The sequence below is a fragment of the Rhinolophus sinicus genome, linkage group LG07 (genome assembly GCF_036562045.2).
Source record: "Rhinolophus sinicus isolate RSC01 linkage group LG07, ASM3656204v1, whole genome shotgun sequence".
Taxonomy (NCBI): Eukaryota; Metazoa; Chordata; class Mammalia; order Chiroptera; family Rhinolophidae; genus Rhinolophus; species Rhinolophus sinicus.
Window position 1 is genome coordinate 61,156,920 of NC_133757.1, and position 23,066 is coordinate 61,179,985.

Below are 23,066 nucleotides of genomic sequence, written 5' to 3' on the forward strand. Positions count from 1 at the left end.
GTGAGCCACCTCACATAAAAGATTAATTAAATGCCCTTTATTCATTTAAGGATTCTTAAGTTTTAACGCAAATAGATGATTCCCCTCAAAAAAACCCACACAAACAGATCAGTGTACCTGCAGTAACATGAGTATACATAGTTTTATAAAGGAAACTAAACAGGTGGGATGATTTAAGGCTTCCATGAGTGAAGTGAATTCTGAAATATTTAAAAAGTGGGAAGTTTGATCTAAGATCTAACTTCAACAAATTTTGTGAAACTGTATGAAAAAATTGTGCATACATTTTTTCAGGGAGAGTACCTATAGTTTTACCAAGTTTTCAAACACTCTAAAATATATATATTTTTATTGGTTTAAAGGACAAGAGAAGGAGCAAAACACATGCAGGCAATCAGTATGCTGACTGTGGAATTTCAAAATCTCTACAGAAAAGATGCATTATTGAGTAAAGGGTACTGGAATATGTGGGAAAAAATAAGGCTCGTTTTTACCTCAAACATGAAAATATATTCTAGATGAATCAGTGACTTAAACATGGAAAACAAAACTACATACATATTATAAAAGTAAATTTTTAAAAATGCATTACTCTAGAATGGGGAAGTTCTTTCTCAGATACAAAATCCATAATCCATATTAATTTACATAAAATCTAAAATTTCAGCATGGTGAAAAAATATTTAAGTAAAGTCAAAAGAAACAAAATGTGAAAAATATAACTGCAACTCATAGTGCTTTAAAAAGGTCAATTTCCTAAACTTAAAAAGAGCTCCTGCAAGTCTAGATGAATTAGAGACCCAAATATGAAGAAAATTACCTCAGGCAGAGAACGATTTCTTATACAAGATACAAAAAGCATTAAACCATAAAGGGGAAGACATTTGATTTCATCAAAATTAAATCTGTCCATTAGAAAACACGTAACTATCAGATTGGGGGGGGGGGGGCGGGATGTAAATGGCAAAGTTGTAGGCAAAGAATGCCTACAACTCAGTAATAAAGATGCCCAATATAAAAATGATCAAAGGACTTGACCAGCCACTTGATAAGAAATGATATCCAATAAACACGTAAATAAAAATATATTAAAAGGTGCTTATATTCATTAATTAGGAAGATGCAAAATAGAACCATAATGCGTTATCACTATACAACCACCAACAGTCAAACAGAACACACCCTATGACCCAACAACTCTACTTCAAAGTACTTCACATTAAATTGAACCTTATGAAACTTCCATTTTTAAAACAATCAAATATTAGCAATTCCACATGGTTCAACATAATAGAAGCACGCTGAAAGCAACATCATCCCAAAACAATGAAACCTAAATGTCATTAACAATATATTCTATGTAGTCTCTTCATACAAAGAAATACTGCAGAGCAATAAAATTAAGTAAAACTACATTTCTTCAGAAGTATATCTTAGTACAACCACTACAAAGAGCAATCTGGTATTATCTTTTAAAATGAAAAATGTACATGTCAAAGAAATGAATTTACCCTTGAAGCAAGCAGTTTTAAGTTATTAATACAAGTATTTACAAATAACTTTCCATGAGTATGAAACAAGATAACAGGGAAACTCACTACAACATCGTTTCCTAGTTTTTGCTTTCATAAACAATGCAAATACCTATCAATAAAAAAACTAAACTATCATATAGCCACTACACAGTGGTAAAAAGAGAACGAGGCAGGTTTACATTATGTGCTGCCCTAGGGATGGGGATGAGAGAACAGGCTTTTGGACCTCTTGAACTGTATATAGTGTCTGTAAATAGTCTGTTCAAAAACTTAAAATGTAAAAACTGGAAAAGGTACATATAAAGTATCTTAAAGTAGTACTGTAGTTATCTTTTTTGAAGTCCTAGTCTATTAAAGAATTACATTTATGTATGAAATACAATGTATGGAACTTGCTTCAAAATAATCCATTGTGGAAAGAGAGTAGGTGGGGATAAAAATAAAACAAGACTGCCTATGAATTAAGGTTTATTGAAGCTGGATACAGACACACAGATGTATGCATCTTTACAACTGTACGCTGGTCTGTATACATTAACAATATATATACTTTCTTAACTCCTCTTATAAGGAAGTAAAGATATTTCCTTTCACTTTACACCAAACCCATCATTACACCGATGAGGGAAAAGAGGCCTAGACAGCTAACAGCAAAGATTACCAATTAAACCAATGGCCCAAGACCTCATAAAAAGACCCATACTGAGTTCTACTGTATTACACTATCTATAGTGGTGGCTGCTAAAAATTTAAATACTAAAGCAGATAAACCATCTTAACCCACATTAATAAAAGAGGTCCAGATGAGAGGTTAAAAGTTCTAATATGTTGGGCAAATGGCAACTGTATATTACATGAAGTGCTGAGGACTAAATTTAAACAAAATCTTCAACTTCTGCTAAGGAGACTGTACAGATGAAGAAGTAGCTTTAGAGACCACAAACACTAAAATAACTTGGGAGAAAAGAGGGTGCCACCATTATATGCAAGCTCCTTTTAAATTAAATATATGAGCAGCTGTCATGAGAAGAGGGACAAACTTATTCAACGTGTAGAAATCATTCAATTCATAGAATTGTAAGGGCTGATGAGCAAGAACATCAAAGATCAATTAGAGCTGTCCAACAAACGGTTTGCCTAGGAAAGAGAATGTACTCCCTTGTTATAAGAGAAATATTTGATAAAATGCGACTTGATTAAAATTAATAACTTCTGCTCCACAAAAGACATTGTTAAGAAAATGCAAAGACAAGCCCGACAGACTCAGAGAAAATGTCTGCAATAAATATCTCTGATAAAAAAGCCCTGTATCCAGAATATATAATGAACTCTTAAAAGTTCAATAAGAAAATAATCCAATTAAAAATGAGCAAAAAATTTAAACAGACATCACCAAAGAAACTATACTGATATCAATTAAGTAGTCATTAGGGAAATGCAAAAGGCTGATTTCCTTAATATAGTAAGAATTCTTACACATCAATAAATCCAACATCCCAGTAGAAAAAGAAGCTAGACATACAAAGGCAATTAACAGAAAAAGAAAAGAAATGAGTAACTTATGAAGAGATACTATATTTCATTCACAATTAAAAGTCAAAGTGCACAATGTTATATGTCAATCATATCTCAATAAAGCTGGGGGGAAAAATCAAAGTAAAACAAAGTTGAACTATATTTATACCTATTAAGCCCTCAGTATGTGCCTAGTACTGTTCTAAATACTTTCCATCAATTAATTCATCTGTTTTCATAGCAACTATATGAGGAAGGTACTATTACAAGTTCATCAGCTTTTATCCACAATTCCAACATCCAAAAAGTTCTGAAACTAAAAGTTTTCTCATAATACATTCTGAAGCAAAACCTGACTTCATCTAAGTAAGGCTATTTATAGTATGTATCCTACCTACTTAGGATGGTATTTTATTTTTATGAAGAAACATTATCTTTGATTAGAGTGTCACCTGAGACCTTGAAATGGTGTTAATGTAAAATACATACACTTTCTATATTCCAAAGTAATCCTAAATTCCAAAACAAATCTGGCTCTGAAGTTTTCAGGTAAGGAAATGTGAACCTGTATCCCATTTTGTAGATGAGGGACAGTAAACATAAGTCACCGATTAACAGTCACAGTTATTAAGTAGTGTTTGTCTAAAAAATAAGACAACTTAAAAAGAAAACAAAAACAGTAGAAGCCACCCAAAAGTCTGACATCAACAAGGAACTGGTTAAACACATATAGAAATTGACACAACATGCATTCGTTTCTTAAATTAAAAAGGGACAGAGTCTAGAAAGAAAACTTTTATATATTGACAAAGAATTATCCCCAAGATATATTAAGTGAAAGAGCAAGGTACAAGCCAGCATGTTACCATTTCGTGAATTTAAATACACGTACATATATGTAACTGTATTGCTCGTATGTGACAGCATATTAAAAAAGCTGAAACAAATAACAATAAATCGTCACTCCAGGAAGAACTGGCGTGACTAGGGAATCTTCTAAATAAAAATTTTAACTGAATTTTAAAATAAAGATGACATATTCTAACATGAAAAAAATTAAACCCCCAAAATAAACATTTTTCTACTTTCCAGCTGAAAAAGTCCAAAATTTGATAGGATGAGGGAGAAAAAAAAAAAAGTCAACTAGTAGTGGAAAATTTGGCAATGTTAATGGAAAACTTAAATGTATAGGCCCTTTCAATTCCACCTCTAGAAACATCTCTTACCACTATACTGAGACATGATGCTCAAAAACGTAAGTAGAAAGATGATCAATGCACCATTTTTTTTAATAGTAAAGGACTAGAAACAGCCAAAATTTCCCTAAAGAGACTAAAAAGTAAGGTACATTCATGCAATGGAAAACCAGGAAGCTGCTAAAATAGAACAAGATAGATTTAAAAATATACTTATGTGTACATCTTAAAGATCTTTCCTTAAGTGTTTTTAAAAGCATACTACTGTGTGTGTGTGTGTCATGTATTTTACATACACACACACATTCGTGTGGTGTGTGTTTTTAAGGATACAAAGATTTGATGCTATGCGCATTAAATACTGTGAAAAGCTATGTAAGAAATTATTTGGGGCGGCCAGATGGCTCAGTTGGTTAGAGTGTGAGCTCTGAACGACAGGGCTGACAGTTCGATTCCCACATGGGCCAGTGAGCTGTGCCCTCCACAACTAGATAGAAGGATATCGACTTGGAGTCAATGGGCCCTGGAGAAACACGCTGTTCCCCAATATTCCCCAATAAAAAAATTAAATAAAAAAAAGAAATTATTTGCTTCTATGGTAGGGAACGTACTTTTTTCATTGTTAACACAAGTATGTAGCTACTTAATTGAGGAACCTAAAAAGCCACAGGAAAAACTGAGGCGCATCTTCCTTAGTGGATTGATTTTACTCAGCTATGAAAGGTAAAAAGTACTTTAAAAAATGTTAAGCATTTCAATCGATAATTTAAAACATTTTTATATTTTATAAAGTAAACTTATCAAACACAAATTTTACATGTCATTTTAAAGATAAAACATAAATGTAAAACAACTTCAATAATGCTCAACTGGGCCCACTACACTGAGCAGTTAACTCCACCTCCCCTACACCACGTCAACACAGCCTGCTGAGGCCTTAGTGCCAAATGCCATCGGCCACCCGCACGCCAAGGACATCGTCTGCTCCTGTGGCCTCCTGCTCAAGCTGCCCATCTCTACCCACGAGATCAAGAAATACCACATACTCCAGCAACTCAACCAGTAGGGCTCCCTTTCAGGTTGGCAACTAACTCCTTACACTAGAAACACAGGCCCCTCACACCGATAGAGTTACACTAACACCTTCCAAAACATACAGGAACAATTAGGTTTTAAGGAACTTCACTTCTATACATACTCTGATCCAAAAACAACCAACCAGGGATTAATTACTCTCCCACATTATGAATACCAGCATTATCACTCACCTATCCCTAATATTATTACGGAACATTGCTCCAAATGTGGAGTGTGACCTATAGAGAAATAATGTGGTACAATATTGGCTACTGTGCTTAATAACTGAGTAACTCTAACGTCTAGGTAACAAATCCTCCGCATGTTAGACGATTTCCAATTATTACTTTCCAAAATAGAAACTGCTATAACAAAATGCTTTCCATTAATTTTATCAATATGGTTTCTCTATACCAGGAGAGTGCCAAAAAAATGTACACATTTTAAGAGATGTTATCTATGTATTACTTTCAAAGTTGAATTGAATTACGGTAGCAATGTGTACTATGACATTCGCTCAAAAGATGGTGTTAATCAAATGAATGCTAGTTCCACTCATTGTACTATAATTTTAATAGTTTCTTCCTTTCTTAAAATGTGTATACATTGTTAATACATGTATTTACATGTACTTAAAAAAAATAAGAGTAGACTGATGCCAAAGCCTTTTCTTATTCTAGCAATGATATTCATCCATACACATGAAATGATTTTTTTTAAAAGCCCCACCCATGTCATAAACAGGTATATTCCAAAAAATTTGCCTTTAAAATATATACCATTCATATTTGACTAATTATGCACTAACAATTGTGGCATAAAAATCTAGAAGAATTTCAAAATACTTAGAGTGTTCTAATCACATAAAATTCTTAAAAGTTTAAATTTATATATATTTTTGTACAAAGAATTATGAAAAGGATAACCACTGAAAGACTAGTCATAAATACAGAGGGTGCCAAAACAATGTATACACATTTTAAGAAAGGAAAAAACTGTATTGGCCATAAAAATGGTGGCGTAGGGTGAGCCTCTTGAAATATCCTCTGGAATTTACAACAAATTGAACTATAACTCCACGAACTTACAGTTGTTCAGCAGATAGGCAAGACGAAGTGGCCCACTACTGAATTCACCTAAAGGTGGGCGAATTGCACAAGTGGGGGAGGAGGGAAGGGAGAAGTGTGGGGACGGAGCCGCACCGACACAGGACGCAGACCTAGCTCAGTGCTCCGAGCTTGTTGCTTCCCGGAACAACCGCAGCTGCAGGAGAGGGAAGAACTCGGACTGCTAGGGCTCCGCTTATGGACCACAGGGCTGAGGGGGCAGCATACAACACGGCTGAACCCAACGCTCACGGCAGAGACCTCGGAGAAAAGACTGAGGGAAGAAGGCTGAAAACGGTGGTTTAAGCCCTCACTGCCGAGCAGAAAATGGAAGCCTTAGGCACTGAGACTAGCCGCCCCCTCCCTCCCCTCCCAGAGCTCACCCCGCCCCCACCTGCCCGGTGCTAGAAGCGAGACAATAGCAGTGTCAGATCAAAAGAACAGAATATTTGCTGTTCTGAGAACTGTGGACCGCAGACACACATTTGCAGCCCAACTAGTTCCGGCAAAGGGGCGAGAGCTGTGGAAGCAGGACCAGCTGTGGTGGTGGTCGCTGCCATTGCTCTGGGCCACCTCTCACAACTCACCCTGCCTCTGGCCCCACCTATCTGGGCGGATCCCTGCAGGAATAAGCAGAACTGCTGAAACATACGGGCTCTGAATCTGGTGCAGGAAGAGCTTTGGAACTTCAAAAGCTCTCCACATACCCACATGGACACTGTGCTCTGTGACTCAGGTGAACTATTAACAGAAGAGAAACCCATCTCCCAGGGAATCCCCCCATTGTGTGAGAAGCTGGAATGCTGCAGAGAAAATACAGAACTACCGTGTGAGAGAGAAAAAAACGGCTGCAGTCGGAGAGAAAATAACACATTCTACCAACAAGTACTGGAAAACAAAAGAAAGACCTCTTCCTATCAACCTGTTGCAGAAGCCACTCCTATAGATGTCTAGGAAGAGAAATAATAAATCAGTAACTGCCATGAATAACCAAGGCAAAAAGACAGCTCAGAAAGAAAGTGAAAAGACCCCAGAAAAGGAACTTAAAGATACGGAAATATGTGACTTAAATGACAGAGAATTCAAGACTGCAGTTCTGAAAAAACTCAACAAGATGCAAGAAAACACAGAAAGGAAATTCAATGAACTCAGAAACACAATCAGAACACCATGAGCATTTTACGAAAGAGATTGAAATTTTAAAAAAGAACCAAACAGAATTTCTGGAGATTAAGAACTCAACAGAAGAAATTAAAAATGAAATAACCAGCTTAGGTAGTAAAGTTGACCAGATGGAGGAAAGAATCAGTGACATCAAAGATAGAAGCATGGAAATTACACAGATGGAAGAAGAAAGAGACTTGAGACTTAAAAGAAATGAAAGAACTCTACAAGAAGTTTCTGACTCCATCAGAAAGAGCAAAATAAGAATAATGGGCATACCAGAAGGACAAGAAAGAGAGAAGGGAAAGGAGAATATATTCAAACAAATTGTTGATGAGAACTTCCCAAACTTGTGGACAGAACTGGACCCTTGAATCCAAGAAGCAAATAGAACACCTAATTACCTCAATCCCAACAGGTCTTCTCCAAGGCACATTGTATTGAAGCTGTCTAAAATCAATGACAAAGAAAGAATCCTCAAGGCAGCCAAGGAAAAGAAGACGGTAACCTACAAAGGAAAGCCCATTAGATTATCATCAGATTTTTCAGCAGAAACTCTACAAGCCAGGAGGGAGTAGAACCAAATATTCAAACTATTGAAAGAGAAATTATGAGCCAAGAATAATATATCCAGCAAAGATATCCTTTAGATATGAAGGAGGAATAAAGACCTTTCCAGACATACAGAAGTTGAGGGAATCTTCTAATACACGACCTGCACTGCAAGAAATACTAAAGGAGGCTATTCGACCACCATCAACATCGACAATTTGTGACAAACAAAACTCAAAAAGGGGGAGAGTAAAGGCCTGAACCGGAATATGGGAATGGAGAAAGTAAGCGTGCTGAAGAAAATGGAATACTCTAAATATCAAACTTTCTTTTACATAAACTTAAGGGTAAACACTGAAAAAAAAATCCAGAACTGAAATATATACTGTAATAAAAGAAGAAATAGAGGGAAACATCATAGAACACAACCACACAGAAATAATAGACAACAAGAAAAAGGCAAAGAAATAATGGAGACACAGACTTACCAGAAAACTAAAGATAGAATGACAGGAAATCCTCACATATCAATAATCACCCTAAATGTAAATGGACTGAACTCACCAATAAAAAGGCACAGAGTAGCAGATTGGATCAAAAAACTAAACCCAACCATATGCTGTCTCCAAGAGACACATCTCAGCTACAAGGACAAGCATAGACTCAAAGTGAAAGGGTGGAAATTGACACTCCAAGCAAATGGTACCCAGAGAAAATCAGGTGTAGCCATAATGATATCAGATGAAACAGATTTCAGGGTGAAAAAGATAACAAGAGACAAAGATGGACATTTCATAATGGGAAAGGGGACTACAACAAGAAGAGATAACAGTCATCAATATTTATGCCCCCGATCAGGGAGCACCGAAATATACCAAGCAACTACTAACACAACTAAAGGGAGAAATTGACCAAAACACAATTATACTAGGGGACTTAAATACATCATTGACAGCTATGGATAGATCATCCAAACAGAAAATAAATAACGAAATAGCAGCCCTAAATGACACATTAGATGAAATGGACATAATTGACATTTATAGAGCACTTCATCCTAAAACATCAGACTATACATTCTTTTCTAGTGTACATGGAACATTCTCAAGGATAGACCATATATTGGGACATGAAATCACCCTCAGCAAATTTAAGAAGATAGAAATCATACCAAGCATATTCTCTGATCACAAGGCTTTGAAATTGGGTATCAACTGCAAAAAGAAAGCAGGAAAAAACACAAATACATGGAGATTAAACAACATACCTTTAAAGAATGACTGGGTCAAAAAAGAAATTAGAGGAGAGATCAAAAGATACATAGAAACAAATGACAATGAAAATACATCCTACCAAAATTTTTGGGATGCAGCGAAAGTAGTTTCAAGAGGGAAATTTATATCATTATAGGCCTATCTCAAGAAACAAGAAAAATCCCAAATAAATAACCTCATGTTACACCTTAAAATACTAGAAAAAGAAGAACAAGTGAAACCCAAGGTCAGCAGAAGAAAGGAAATAACAAAAATCCGAGCAGAACTAAATGAAATAGAGAAAAAAAAGACAATAGAAAAAATTAACGTGACAAAGAGCTGGTTCTTTGAAAAGATTAACAAAATTGACAAACCCTTGGCTAGACTCACTAAGATAAAAAGAGAGAAGACACTAATGAACAAAATCAGAAACGAAAAAGGGGAAGTTATCACGGACACCACAGAAATACAAAGGATCATCCAAGAATACTATGAAGGACTATATGCCACCAAATTCATTAACCTAGAAGAAATGGACAAGTTCTTAGAAACATATAGCCTTCCTAGGCTGAATCATGAAGAATTGCAAAATCTGAATAGACCGATCACCAGTAAGGAAATTGAATGAATTATCCAAAACCTTCCCAAAAGCAAAAGTCCGGGACCAGATGGCTTCACTAGTGAATTCTACCAAACCTTCAACGAGGGTCTAATACCAATCCTGCTCAAACTCTTCCAAAAAACTGAAGAGACAGCATTCCCTAACTCATTTTATGAGGCCAACATTACCCTGATACCAAAACCTGCCAAGGACAACACAAAAAAAGAAAACTACAGACCAATATCTCTGATGAATACAGATGCAAAAATCCTAAACAAAATTCTAGCAAATCGAATGCAACAATGCATTTAAAAGATTATTCGTCACGACCAAGTGGGGTTCATCCCAGGGGCACAAGGATGGTTCAACATATGCAAATCCATCAATGTGATACATCACATAAACAAAATAAAGGGCAAAAATCATATGATTATATCAACTGATGCAGAAAAAGCATTTGACAAGATACAACATCCATTAATAATTAAAACACTTAATAAAATAGGTATAGAAGGAAAATACCTTAACATAATAAAGGCCATATATGACAAACCTTCAGCTAATTATCATAATTAACGGTGAAAAACTGAAGCCCTTTGCTCTACGTTCAGGAACACGACAGGGCTGTCCCCTATCACCTCTGCTTTTCAACGTAGTGTTGGAAGTCCTTGCCAGAGCAATCAGGCAAGAGAAAGAAATAAAAGGCATCCAAATTGGGAATGAAGAAGACCAATTGTCACTCTTTGCAAATGACATGATACTACAGACAGAAAACCCTAAAGACTCCTCCAAAAGGTATTCGAAACAATAAACGAATACAGTAAAGTTGCCGGCTACAAAATCAACATATGAAAGTCCATTGCATTCCTGTATACTAACAATGACATCTCAGAAAAAGAAATTAAAAAAAATTCCTTTTGCAATTGCAACAAAAATAATACAATACCTAGGCATAAACCTAACCAAGGATGTGAAAGACCTATATGCTGAAAACCATAAGACATTTTTAAGAGAAATTGAAGGAGACACAAAGAAATGGAGACATTCCGTGCTCATGGATTGGAAGAATCAACATAGTTAAAATTGCCATATTACCCAAAGCAATATACAGATTTAATGCAATCCCCATCAAAATCCCAATGGCATTTTTTAAAGAAGTAGAACAAAAAGTCATCAGATTTGTATGGAACCACAAAAGATCCCGAATAGCCAAAGCAATCCTAAGAAAAAAGAACAATACTGAAGGTATCACACTCCCTGACTTTAGCTTATACTACTGGGCAACAATAATCAAAACAGCATGGTATTGGCAGAAAAACATACACATAGACCAATGGAATAGAACTGAGAACCCAGAAATAAAACCACATAAATATGGACATAATTTTTGACAAAGAAGCAAAAAACATACAATGGAGAAAAGACAGCCTCTTCAGTAAATGGTGCTGGCAGAATTGGAAAGCCACGTGTAAAAGAATGAAACTGGACTGCTATCTGTCACCATGTACCAAAATTAATTCAAAATGGATCAAAGACTTAAGCATAATACCTGACACAATAAACTGCATAGAAGAAAACATAGGTACTAAACTTATGGACCTTGGGTTCAAAGAGCATTTTATGAATTTGACTCCAAAGGCAATGGAAGTAAAAGCTAAAATAAATGAATGGGACTATATGAAACTTAAAAGCTTCTGCACAGCAAAAGAAACCATCGACAAAATAAAGAGGCAACCAACTGAATGGGAGAAGATTTTTGCAAACAGTGCCTCCGATAAGGGGCTAATATCCAAAATATACAAGGAACTCATGCAACTCAACAACAAAAAAACAAACAACCCAATTGAAAAATGGGCAGAGGACCTGAAGAGACATTTCTCCAAAGAGGACATACAAATGGCAAATAGACATATGAAAAAATGCTCAACATCACTAATCATCAGAGAAATGCAAATCAAAACCACAATGAGATATCACCTCACCCCAGTCAGAATGGCTGTCATCAACAAGACAAATAGTAACAAGTGTTGGAGAGGCTGTGGAGAAAAAGGAACCCTCATACACTGTTGGTGGGAATGCAGACTGGTGCAGCCGTTAAGGAAGGCAGTGTGGAGGTTCCTCAAAAAATTACGAATAGAATTACCGTATGACCCAGCAATCCCTCTCCTGGGTATCTACCAAAAAAATCTGAAAACATTTATACATAAAGACATGCGTGCTCCAGTGTTCACTGCAGCTTTACTTACGGAGGCCAAGACATGGAAACAACCAAAATGTCCTTCGATAGATGAATGGATAAAGAAGCTGTGGTATATATACACAATGGAATTCTATTCGGCGGTAAGAAACGATGATATAGGAACATTTGTGACAACATGGATGGATCTTGAGAGTATAATGTTAAGCGAAATAAGTCAGATAGAAAAAGCAGAGAACCTCATGTTCACTGATATGTGGTATATAAACCAAAAACAACAAAAGAACAAAACAACTGAAGGAACAAAAACTCATAAACATAGACAATAGTTTAGGGGTTACCAGAGGGGAAAGGGGAAGAGGAAGCTCTAGAAGAGGGTAAACAGAGTCTAATATATGGTGATGGAAAGAGAACTGACTCAGGGTGGTGAACACACAATGTGAGATATAATGTATTAAAGAATTGTACACCTGAAATCTACGTAACTTTACTAACAATTGTTACCCAGTAAACTTCAATTTAAAGATAATAATAAAGTGCAAGAGAGAATGCAAAAAACAAACTATTAAAATTGTGATGAATAACGCTAGCATTCATTTGATTAACACCATCTTTTGAGTGAACGTCATACTACACATTGTTACTGTAATTCAATTCGACTTCGAAAAGTAATACATAGATAATACCTCCTAAAATGTGTACATTTTTTGGCACCTCCAGTATATTCATAAGGATAAAATTCTGAAGGGGGAGTAAGATGGAAATACAATTTCGAAAAGGACAGGGCATTGTAAATCTTTTGACTGTTAAGAACTTTAATGTTTTTTAATGTGTGCAAATGAACAGCAAATAATTATGGCATTTGCAATCAAGAAGGGGATTATGATAATAAAAGGAATAGCAGTTATTTTGGGGGTGAAAGAAGAGCGTCTGGAGTGGCTGGCAAAATTCTATTTCTTGATGTTGGTGGTAGTTATGTGGGTGGGTGTTGATCTTATAAATAATTCATTAAACTAAACATATATTTCTATATATTGTATGTTTTTTTGTATGTTTTATTTTACAATAAAAAGGTTAACACGAATCACTATGACACCCAAATTGCATGTTAGTTTTATTTTAAAATGTCAGTATTTACAGGAAATTATTTATTTTCAGGAACTTATATCTTTTGCAAGTATTTAAATTTAAGATCAATATTTTCATGAGCAGCAATGCCACACTTAGGTCCTTACTACCCAAGAGAAATGAGGACATGTCTACACAAAAAGCTAAACATGAATGTTTATAGTAGCTTCATTCATAATTGCCAAACACTGAAAACAATCCAAATGTCCTTCAACTAGTGAATGGATTTTTCATACACATACATAACAGAATACTATTCAGCAATAAAAAGGAATGAACTACTGATACATCAACAACTCTTAAAAGCATTGTGCTACATGAAAAAGGCCAGCCTGATAAGACTACATACTACATGATCCCATGCATATGACATTTTGGAAAAGACAAAACTACAGGGAGAGAAAACAGATGCCAGGGCATGGAGACAGGAAAAGGGACTGAGCACAGAGAAGTATGAAAGAACTTTTGAGTTGTGGGAAATATTTGATCTTGATAGTGATTACATAATTGTATGCATTTCCACAGAACTTTACAGTTTGGTGTTTTGGGTTGGTTTGTTTTTTTAGATATTACACCAGGTATGTTCCACTGTCCTTCCAGATCACTGTCCACTCTTATCTTAGCCCTAGGAGGCTGACTTGTATTCAAGTCTCCTTACCTTCAGGCTTACCCTCCCAAGTGGGACAAAGGAAGACAGGAGAGTTAGGTTCAGGTGATTTTACTCCTGTAAGGCTTTCCTTGTAAGACCCTTCCACAGAAGGAAACTGCTCCTCCTAAGGTCGCTTCCTACCAGGGCTCAGATAATCCCTCGTCCCAGTGAAAATGGGTGATAACAGCTTCACTGCAGCTAACCAAGGCCAGGGCACCAACCCATGTGCTTTTCCTAACATTTCTCCCTCACCTTTGTAAACAGCCCCTTTACAAAAACCTTCCTGGTATTAGCCTAATTGGGGTATGCCATCTGTTTCCAGCTGGGACCTTGACTGATAAATCAAGATGAAAACTTTAAAAATACATAGGGGGAAGGGAGTGTATGAAGTGGGGACACTTTTCAAAAACTTCAGATGATCTGTGAACAAAGGTTTGAAAACTGCTCTACGAAAATTTGGTTCTAAAGCCACCATCCCTCTCACCAGTTTCTCTAGGTCATGATCCAAAATGTAAACGTATCTTGTCATCTACCTTCTCCTGTGCTCTAACACTCAAAATGTATCTGTACTTCTTTCCAACCTCAATCCAACAAGCCACCACCACCCTACACCACACCTCTAAGTCCTAAATCCAGTCCTCAGTGGTCAGCGTGCTGAGACACCTGGGGGCTCATTCCCCCTCCCACTTCCTTGTCCTAACTAAAAGCAGGCCCCTCACCGCAGCATCTCAGAGCAGGATGGTTCTGGGGTCACTGGTTCTTCAGAGACTCTATAAAATCTATTATTCCTGCACCCTTATAAAAACCCATTCTTTTGAGGTTTAATCATAGCTAGTTATCCTCTGATCTTCCCCACACTTGTCATCTAACAACCTCTTATTCATTTATTCATTTTACACAAGATTTATAATCTATGCCTTCGTGCCCGTTTTGCTATAATCCTCAACTCCACCAATTCCCAACTCCCTGACCTCCCAGTTCTTTAACCTTCTCCCATCAAATCTACATTCCATCTCAGCCACTACTTCTCACAACTTCATCAGGAACTTGTCATGTCCTACAAGGTTTCACCTCTTAAGTACTGAAATCAAATAACCCACTTTCAAATCACAACCTACCAACACCCAGCTTGCTTGTCCCAGGAATCCCGTTCTTGACTTTTACTTAGTGAGACTCAGTGTTCTGACGCTCTCCTCTCCTTTCTCATATCTACTAGCAGCCCTGTCCAGCTCCTGAACATTTTAAACTACACAATCCATCATTTCAATTTCTCTCTGAGCAATATCCTAACTGCTCTTTCTTCTCTATCTGTTCATTCCACATCTTGTCAGACAAAATGCCAATCCAGGATAATTCTAATTATCTTATCCAATGTTTTATATTCTATGTAGGTTCTGGCTAATGGGACCTACTAACGGTAGGGGGTTAACACAATCACTTATATAATGGGTAGATTAGTGACCATGAGTTTTTAGTGACACAAACTTCAACTAACGTCCCAATGATGTATGTCCAGAAATCCTCTCTAGACAGCTCCTTCTTCTACTTTCCGCAACATCTGTTTGAACCTTTCTTCTCTCTCCTTAAGCCCCCATATTATCCTGCCCTACTTTCTCCCTTTCAGAGATAACCTCTTCTGTCACTTCATGGAGGAAACAATGCTTTCAGCCATAAAGCATCTTATCTTCCATCCTCCCTCTAAGCTCACATTTTCACCCATCCTTCTCCTGTTCAGCAAATGCAGTATCCCTTCTCCCAAGTTCACTTTCCCGGAGCTACAAGGCTGCCCCACGCAATCAAACCTTCCAGAACCTCTAACTGCCCTTTTCCTTCTGCCTTCCAAACATCTTTAACAAGTTATGTACACTTGCTACCCCTATTTCCTCACTGTGTACTCCCCACTCAGAGACCACTCCAATCTAAAACGCGAACTCCAATGCCTGCTTTGCAGTCCTCATATCCACTGCCTTTGCAGCAGCATTCCGAGCCAAGTCAGTTGACCCTTCATGAAACCTTTCTGCTGATCTCTATAAAACATCACTTGCCTGATAGTCCTTCAGGTGTTCTAACTGCTCCTATTCGATTTCCTTCTAGTTTTTCTTCCTCTTCTCTCCATCTATGAAGTATTCCAAGTTCTTCACAGCTCAGTACTTTTCCTTCTTTTACTCCTTAATGACTTCATCTAGTCCTCTACTTTCAAATAGCATTTATACTCACGCTGAATCTCAAACCAAGATTTCTTATCTAAGCTCCACACCAGCAGATCCTACTGCCTCTTTAACATATCACAAACATCTCAAACATCTCAAACCCAGTGAGCTTAAAACTGAACTAATGGACTTTACCTCAAAACATCCTGCCTATGACATCTTCTTGTGAGCTCAGTTGCTTATATTAGTTACTGGGGAATTATTCTTGATGTCTCCTTCTCCCTCACTGCACATGTCACCAAGCTCTGCCACTTTAATCTTTTCTCAGTGCACCAGTAGGTCTCAATTTCAATGTCAGCCTTGCCCCACCCCTACCCAGGTACACGAGCCTATTATACACTCTCAAAGCACCCTATATATTTTCTTGTAACTTTCAGCACACGTCTTATTCTTTATTCAATCTCTGTCTTGCCCACTAGAATGTAAATAAGCCAGATCTTGTCCATGGACACACACCCAACACTCAGCATATTAAGGACACTAAAACAGCTGGATGGTTGGAAGGAAGGCATCCCCCAGACCTTCCTATAAACAATTCATCTTCCCCCACCATCAGGCCTCCGGGAAGGTTGAAAACTGCTTCCTAAAGAGTCAGTGGCTGGACTAGAAAAATTTACAATGTATCATCTTGCTCCAAATCCTAACCCTGGAATCCATATGGAAAATGCTCTGAAAAGCATCAAGTACTATACAAATGTATTGTCACCAGCACTTTGCCATTGCTCAAGCCTTGAGAACGACCCTTTTACTATACTAAGAAAACCGTTTATAAGAAATTAAAGTTCTACTTTAAAACTAAATGAATTTAATTAAAATTACAATCTCCTTCAGAATTTACATGTTGAATTTTCATCTTTATACAGCACAAGAAATTTAAAAGTATGATACTTATTAGCTGTAAAAATAAAGTCAGTTTTACTCGCTAAGTATTGTCAGTAGTTTGGTCATCATTCATATTTTTTAAAAATTATTTAATTAGAGGCAAGAGAGAATCTATAATTTGTTCTTTGTCAAAATAAAGTTATCTCCAACATCAAGATAAAACTGATCATATAGTGAGAGTATGTTAAAGATAAGGCTTTAAATATGACAAAATCAAGTTTATTCACATGAGAATGCAGTAGCACTGTATGAGAAGAACACTTTGAACATTCCTCAGATCGTCCACTTAATAGTTCCAAGTTGTTAGCTTCTCTGAACTGTGCTTTACTTCCATAAAATGGGAGAAAGCTTGCCTTACACAGTTGTGATTAAGGATCAACTGATATATAAGGGGCTCAGCACAAAGTAGGAACTATATAAAAGACACATTAGAGCTGACTGTCCAGCTAGGTCTTATTTTCGGGGAACCACGATAGGTCTCTTACCCACTTCTCCTAAAAGCTGATTTTAGGGATGACTTAGGTATTCTATACAACAAACATATTCAATATCTAAATGAAGGCAAGTAACTCTTGCCGATGCTGTACTTTCAAAATTCTTTAATAATCCTCATTAATCACTGTACTTCATCTAATAAGCAGATGACAATCTCATCTCAGGTCACAAGTTCCTGGCCTATTTTAAGCTTTCAGGAATAGAACAATTCATTTCCCTTTATAAAAATCATCCTCAAAGTTCTTAACTTCCTGACACTAACATCCCTCTAGCTTACATAAATACTCAGTACAGCTTTAAGGAAATGGAAAACATTTATTGGCTACAAAACCAGTCGCACAAATTAAGAGCCTATGCAGTAGTTATCTCAATACTTGGCAGGATGTGTAGACTGAATCCCAGTTGACTAGCAAGGAAAGTGTGCCAAGTAGAAATATAAGTCTTTGCACACTTTATTCTAGAGTCCAAAATAAAAACCTGAAGCAGAAAGCACAAACGTGGAAAATGGAAGCCTCATATAAAAGGCAACAGAAGCCTTCTTTTACCCTTATTGCACACAGCCCTGGATTCCACACTAAAGAATATTCCGAGATCTCTTAAAAGGGCAAACCTTTAGGGCCTGTTAACAGTCACTCTTAAATGGCACACCTGATTGAGAACTCACTGGTTTTAACAGCAACTGCAAATAAGGTATTTGCAAATAAAATAGGAAGTCCTGAATCTGCTTTAAAATAATCCAGGGGGTAGAGGATGGGAGGTGCAAAGAGTAATGTGCAACAAACACAGATGAAACAAAATTTGCCATATACTGACAACCGTTGAAGCTGGTAAGTTTTTTTGGTTTTTGGTATTTAAATCAAGAGTTTAATTGATTTAAATTAATGAACTAATACATTATTAGGATATTTTACCAACTGAATTTTTCCTTGAAGGTCTCATTCAGTTTGTAATCTTGCGTCTTACTCCCTTACGCATCAAACATCTATTTGGAAAATGGCAACCATATTATATGTATTATGACCTCATTCTGAGTTTCTTCTTCAAATAAGCCACAATTTTTAAAAGTACTAACTGATATAAAATATTTAAAGAATTTTAATAATACTTAAAAATTAGGGGCCAGCCCGGTGGCTCAGGCAGTTAGAGCTCCATGCTCCTAACTCCTAAGGCTGCCGGTTCGATTCCCACATGGGCCAGTGGGCTCTCAACCACAAGGTTGCCAGTTCAATTCCTCGAGTCCCGCAAGGGATGGTGGGCAGCGCCCCCTGCAACTAAGATTGAACACGGCACCTTGAGCTGAGCTGCCTCCTGATGGCTCAGTCGGTTGGAGCGTGTCCTCTCAACCACAAGGTTGCTGGCTCGACTCCCGCAAGGGATGGTGGGCTGTGCCCCCTGCAACTAGCAACGGCAACTGGACCTGGAGCTGAGCTGCGCCCTCCACAACTAAGACTGAAAGGACAACTTGAAGCTGAACGGCACCCTCCACAACTGAGATTGAAAGGACAACTTGACTTGAAAAAAAGGCCTGGAAGTACACACTGTTCCCCAATAAAGTCCTGTTCCCCTTCCCCAATTAAAAAAAAAAAAAAATTCCATGAGAATAAAAAAATAAAATTAAAAAAATTAACCACAAACTCCCCTGTAGAGAAAGAAGTCACTTTAAAATGTAATGCGAGGAGAAAGTTTAAGTTTGAGCTTATATAAGCCCTTTTCACTGATGTGAGGTACAGCAGTTGCCCACTTATCCAGTTTGGTTTTCCACAATTTCAGCTGCCCGCTGTCAACCATTATCCAAAATTATTAAATGGAAACTTACAGAACTAAATACTTCCTAAGTTTTCAATTGCGCACCATTCTGAGCAGTGCGATGAAGCCCTCGCCGTGCCACTCCAGCCTGCCACTTCTGTCCAGCACGTCCACGCTGTGTACGCTACGCACCTGTTAGTCACTGCAGCCTTCTCGGTTATCAGATGACTGTCACAGTACCACAGTGCTTGTGTTCCAGTACTTTACTTAATAATGACCCCAAAGCCATTCATAGTTTTTATTACAATATATTACAATCGTTCTATTTTATTATTGTTAATCTCTTACTGTGCCTAATTTACAAATTAACTTTATCATAGGTATGTATGTATAGTAAAAAATATAGTATATATAGCATTTGGTACTATCTGTGGTTTCAGGCATCCACTGGAGGTCTTCGAATGTGTCCCTTGCAGATAAGGGGGTACTACTCTAATTATACAGTGAAAAGTGGTCTGAATAAGCAGGAACATTCCACTGGAAGGATGCTATGAAACTTAACTTATACACTCTGAAAAGCTTCATCATAAAATTTGTCAAAGGTTCTTGCATGCCTAAACTTGACCTGCAAAGGATTTCAGAGATTTCTGAGACCTAAGTAAGTGTACAAGCACTTTTACCTGAAGTTCAAAATTTTATCATTCTCAAAAAGATCTCTAATTCAAAAGAGGTTAGGAATCACTTTCGATTTACAGAAACCCCTTTTATCAAAAACTTAGGTTTGGGTTTCTAAACTTCAAATAAAATCAGGCAGCTTTCTGAATGAGGGTAAAGGTAATGACAATGTGACAGACATAATGCAAGAAAAAAGTTTAGACACGGGGAAATGCCCAAATTTTAGAGGGGAGAAGCAAAGGGGAAAAGGTCATAATGCACAGAAGTATTCCGAGAACTATAACCAACTGTAAGCATATGAACTTACAAGTATTTGTAAGAACTTAGGATAAGACTGCCATGCAAGCTAAAAGCACTCCCTCCAAGTTCCCTTCTTACCCTACAGGGGGCTGCTCTGGATGGCCAAAGAAGAGAAAAACGGAAATATTCATAGTGCTACACCATTCCCTTCCCACTAACGATGCCTTGTGAAGGAGGAAAGAACACAGACAAGATGTTCTTGAACATATCTATTAGTATTTATTTTCTCCTCACAAATCCATTATAATGGAGTTTGGATTCCATCAGTTCACAGTATCAGCACCAGAATTACATACAATTCAGCTACATTAGACTGGGAAGCTATTATCTCATTTCTACAGAAAACTGTTTCCATTTCCCACCAAACAACTTCAAATGGCAGTATGAACACACGTATTATAAATTTAACACCAGCAAAACTATCTATGCAGTTGCCGCCTTTGATACTTAACTTCCAGTTCCTGTTCTCCCTCTACATAAACATTCATTTCCTTGATACCCTCTGCCTACCAATGATGCCCTATTCTCCAAAAGACAGCACTTAGGGAAGCCTGTGTCTGCCTTCCTGGACCAGTTTCACCACTTCCCCAGCCTCATCTTCCCTCCTCCAGCCTATCTGCCCTACACTGTGAAACAACTATCCGAAGACAGCGAGAGGGCAGAGTAAACCGTCTAGTAAAACACTAGACAACTACCGTGTTTCCCCCCAAATAAGACCTAGCCAGACAATCAGCTCTAATGTGTCTTTTGGAGCAAAAATTAATATAAGACCCAGTCTTATTTTACTACAATATAATATGTATAATACTGGGTCTTATATTAATTTTTGCTCCAAAAGATGCAGTAGAGCTGACTGTCCAGCTAGGTCTCATTTTCGGGGAAACACAGTACAGTGAAACAGCACTCCCATAGCCTAACACAGCGCTCAACATGTTGAAAATCAATCTCATTCCAATTCTGTCACTAGCTGACCCTGGACAGTCACTTGACCTCTTTGAACCTCATCTATAAAATGAGGAGAGCTGAGTTAAAAGTTCATTTTGGCTCAAAGTTCTATGATTGTAATACATTTTTAGGAGCTGATCCGGGAAACAGTTATGCTCCATTTTATGAAAAGTTAAACTAACCTTAAGATAAGGTTCACATTGCTTCAGGAGAAATGTGGGCAAAGCATAAGGACTGCTAAATTAGAATTAACCGGGAAAATCAAGGTAATGACAGTAACAGCTGGCTCATCCTCACCCAAGGGCGAGAAAGAATGAAAAATGCTCAGCATTTTTACTGTTAACTATGCAAAGCAGTCCTTTATCATTCTGTTTGAGGCACCTTATACTAAGCCTCCAAAGGACAAATTCCTCTTAAGAATTTAGTGCTAAGAAAATTTTGTCTTTACTTCTTTTCAAAATATGGGATCTATATAACCTTTCGTATCACTAAATTTTGTGAAGAAGTTAGTTTTCAACTACAGTGCTATCCTGGTCCTATTGCTGATAAGGCGTCCGCTGTCTCCCTGCCATAGCCAATCTTAGCTCTTCAGTCTTTTAGTTAATTGCATGCTTACCATTTTTATAAGTCTCAAATCCTTTACAAAAGGAGGGGTACAACTGATAAAATATATTGTTTTAGGAATGAACACTAGATGCCAGATTTACAAATTAACATTTTAAAAATACAACTGGTTCTGTGGATTAAAATCTATTAATACAAGTGGCTGACGGCGCCAAACAGACTACAAACTAATCTCAATTTGCAATGAAGTTCAATTCTTCAATGTTTGCACTCAATACCTCCTTAATCTTTCTAAACTAGTTTTGGAAGAAAGCCTAACACTCCTAAACCTAATCCTCATTGTAAATGCTCATCTCATTTTCATTATCAGTAACCATCCAAATCCCCCTGAGTAACAGAAATGAGATACTGTGTAATCCTAACACAACAAAGAGATGTTTCTTATTGGAATTGAAGTTAGGGATTTATGAAAGACTGTTCCCAAATGTACCATGAGTTAATAGTCTGGAAACATTATTATCCATGTTGTTTAAGTAAAATTTCAATCCCCAATTGGTTTCTTTAAAGTTCTTAAATCTTTCTACAAAGTTATCTATGGCTCTCATTAATCATAAATGCAGAAAGAAAACCCGAGAAGTATATTTTACAATTTACATCATTTAACTAAATGGCTTATACAAAGAGCTCTTTTGGTTCAAAATTTAAGAAAATCAAAGCTTACCTGAAGTCGTTAATTTAGCACAGCTACTTTTGCTTGTATCATCTTCTAAGATTCGGTTTGTGCTCTTTTCTTTCTCAAGCAAAGTATCCTCCAAATGTAAGCATTTATCAGAAACAACACTGTCTTCACCCACTGCATGACTAATTTTGCTATTAGCTTCAAGTATAGAAGTGACGTCTTCCAGCTGAGCAGCTTCACTAGTTTCTGAATAAGAGGAACCCTTTCCCTGGGCTAAATTCTTTGAAGAAACTGGTAGAGACTCATCATCACTATCAAATCCAAAAGGATCACCAGTATCTTCTTCTTCTACCTTAGGTTTCTTCGGAATTTCTTGGATATCTGGTTTGAAATTGGGCCTCTTCTGCCCTAATTTAGCCATAAATGTGGTCTCTCCCCATTTTGTGCTAAGGGTGGTCCGTTTGTTGGAAAAGACTTCATCAAATTTTGAACTGCCATTTCCTCCTTTCCTACTGTATGTTTTCCCAAATCTGGATGTCATTTTGACACCTGTTTCATATTCTCTGTGGAAAAAAAATGTAAAAACAATATATAATC

The 23,066-nt window shown here is 37.1% G+C and overlaps 1 protein-coding gene across 3 annotated transcripts in view; it reads right to left on the reverse strand.

The window, feature by feature from the left end:
- Positions 1-23,066, reverse strand: part of WAPL (WAPL cohesin release factor) — an 80,019-nt gene that overhangs the window by 53,769 nt on the left and 3,184 nt on the right. For all 3 annotated transcript variants that reach the window (XM_019716127.2, XM_019716128.2, XM_074337203.1), the window contains exon 2: positions 22,512-23,032. In XM_019716127.2, coding sequence (XP_019571686.2) covers positions 22,512-23,010 — 499 coding nt within the window. In that variant the 5' untranslated portion in view covers positions 23,011-23,032. The remainder of the gene's footprint in view (positions 1-22,511; positions 23,033-23,066) is intronic.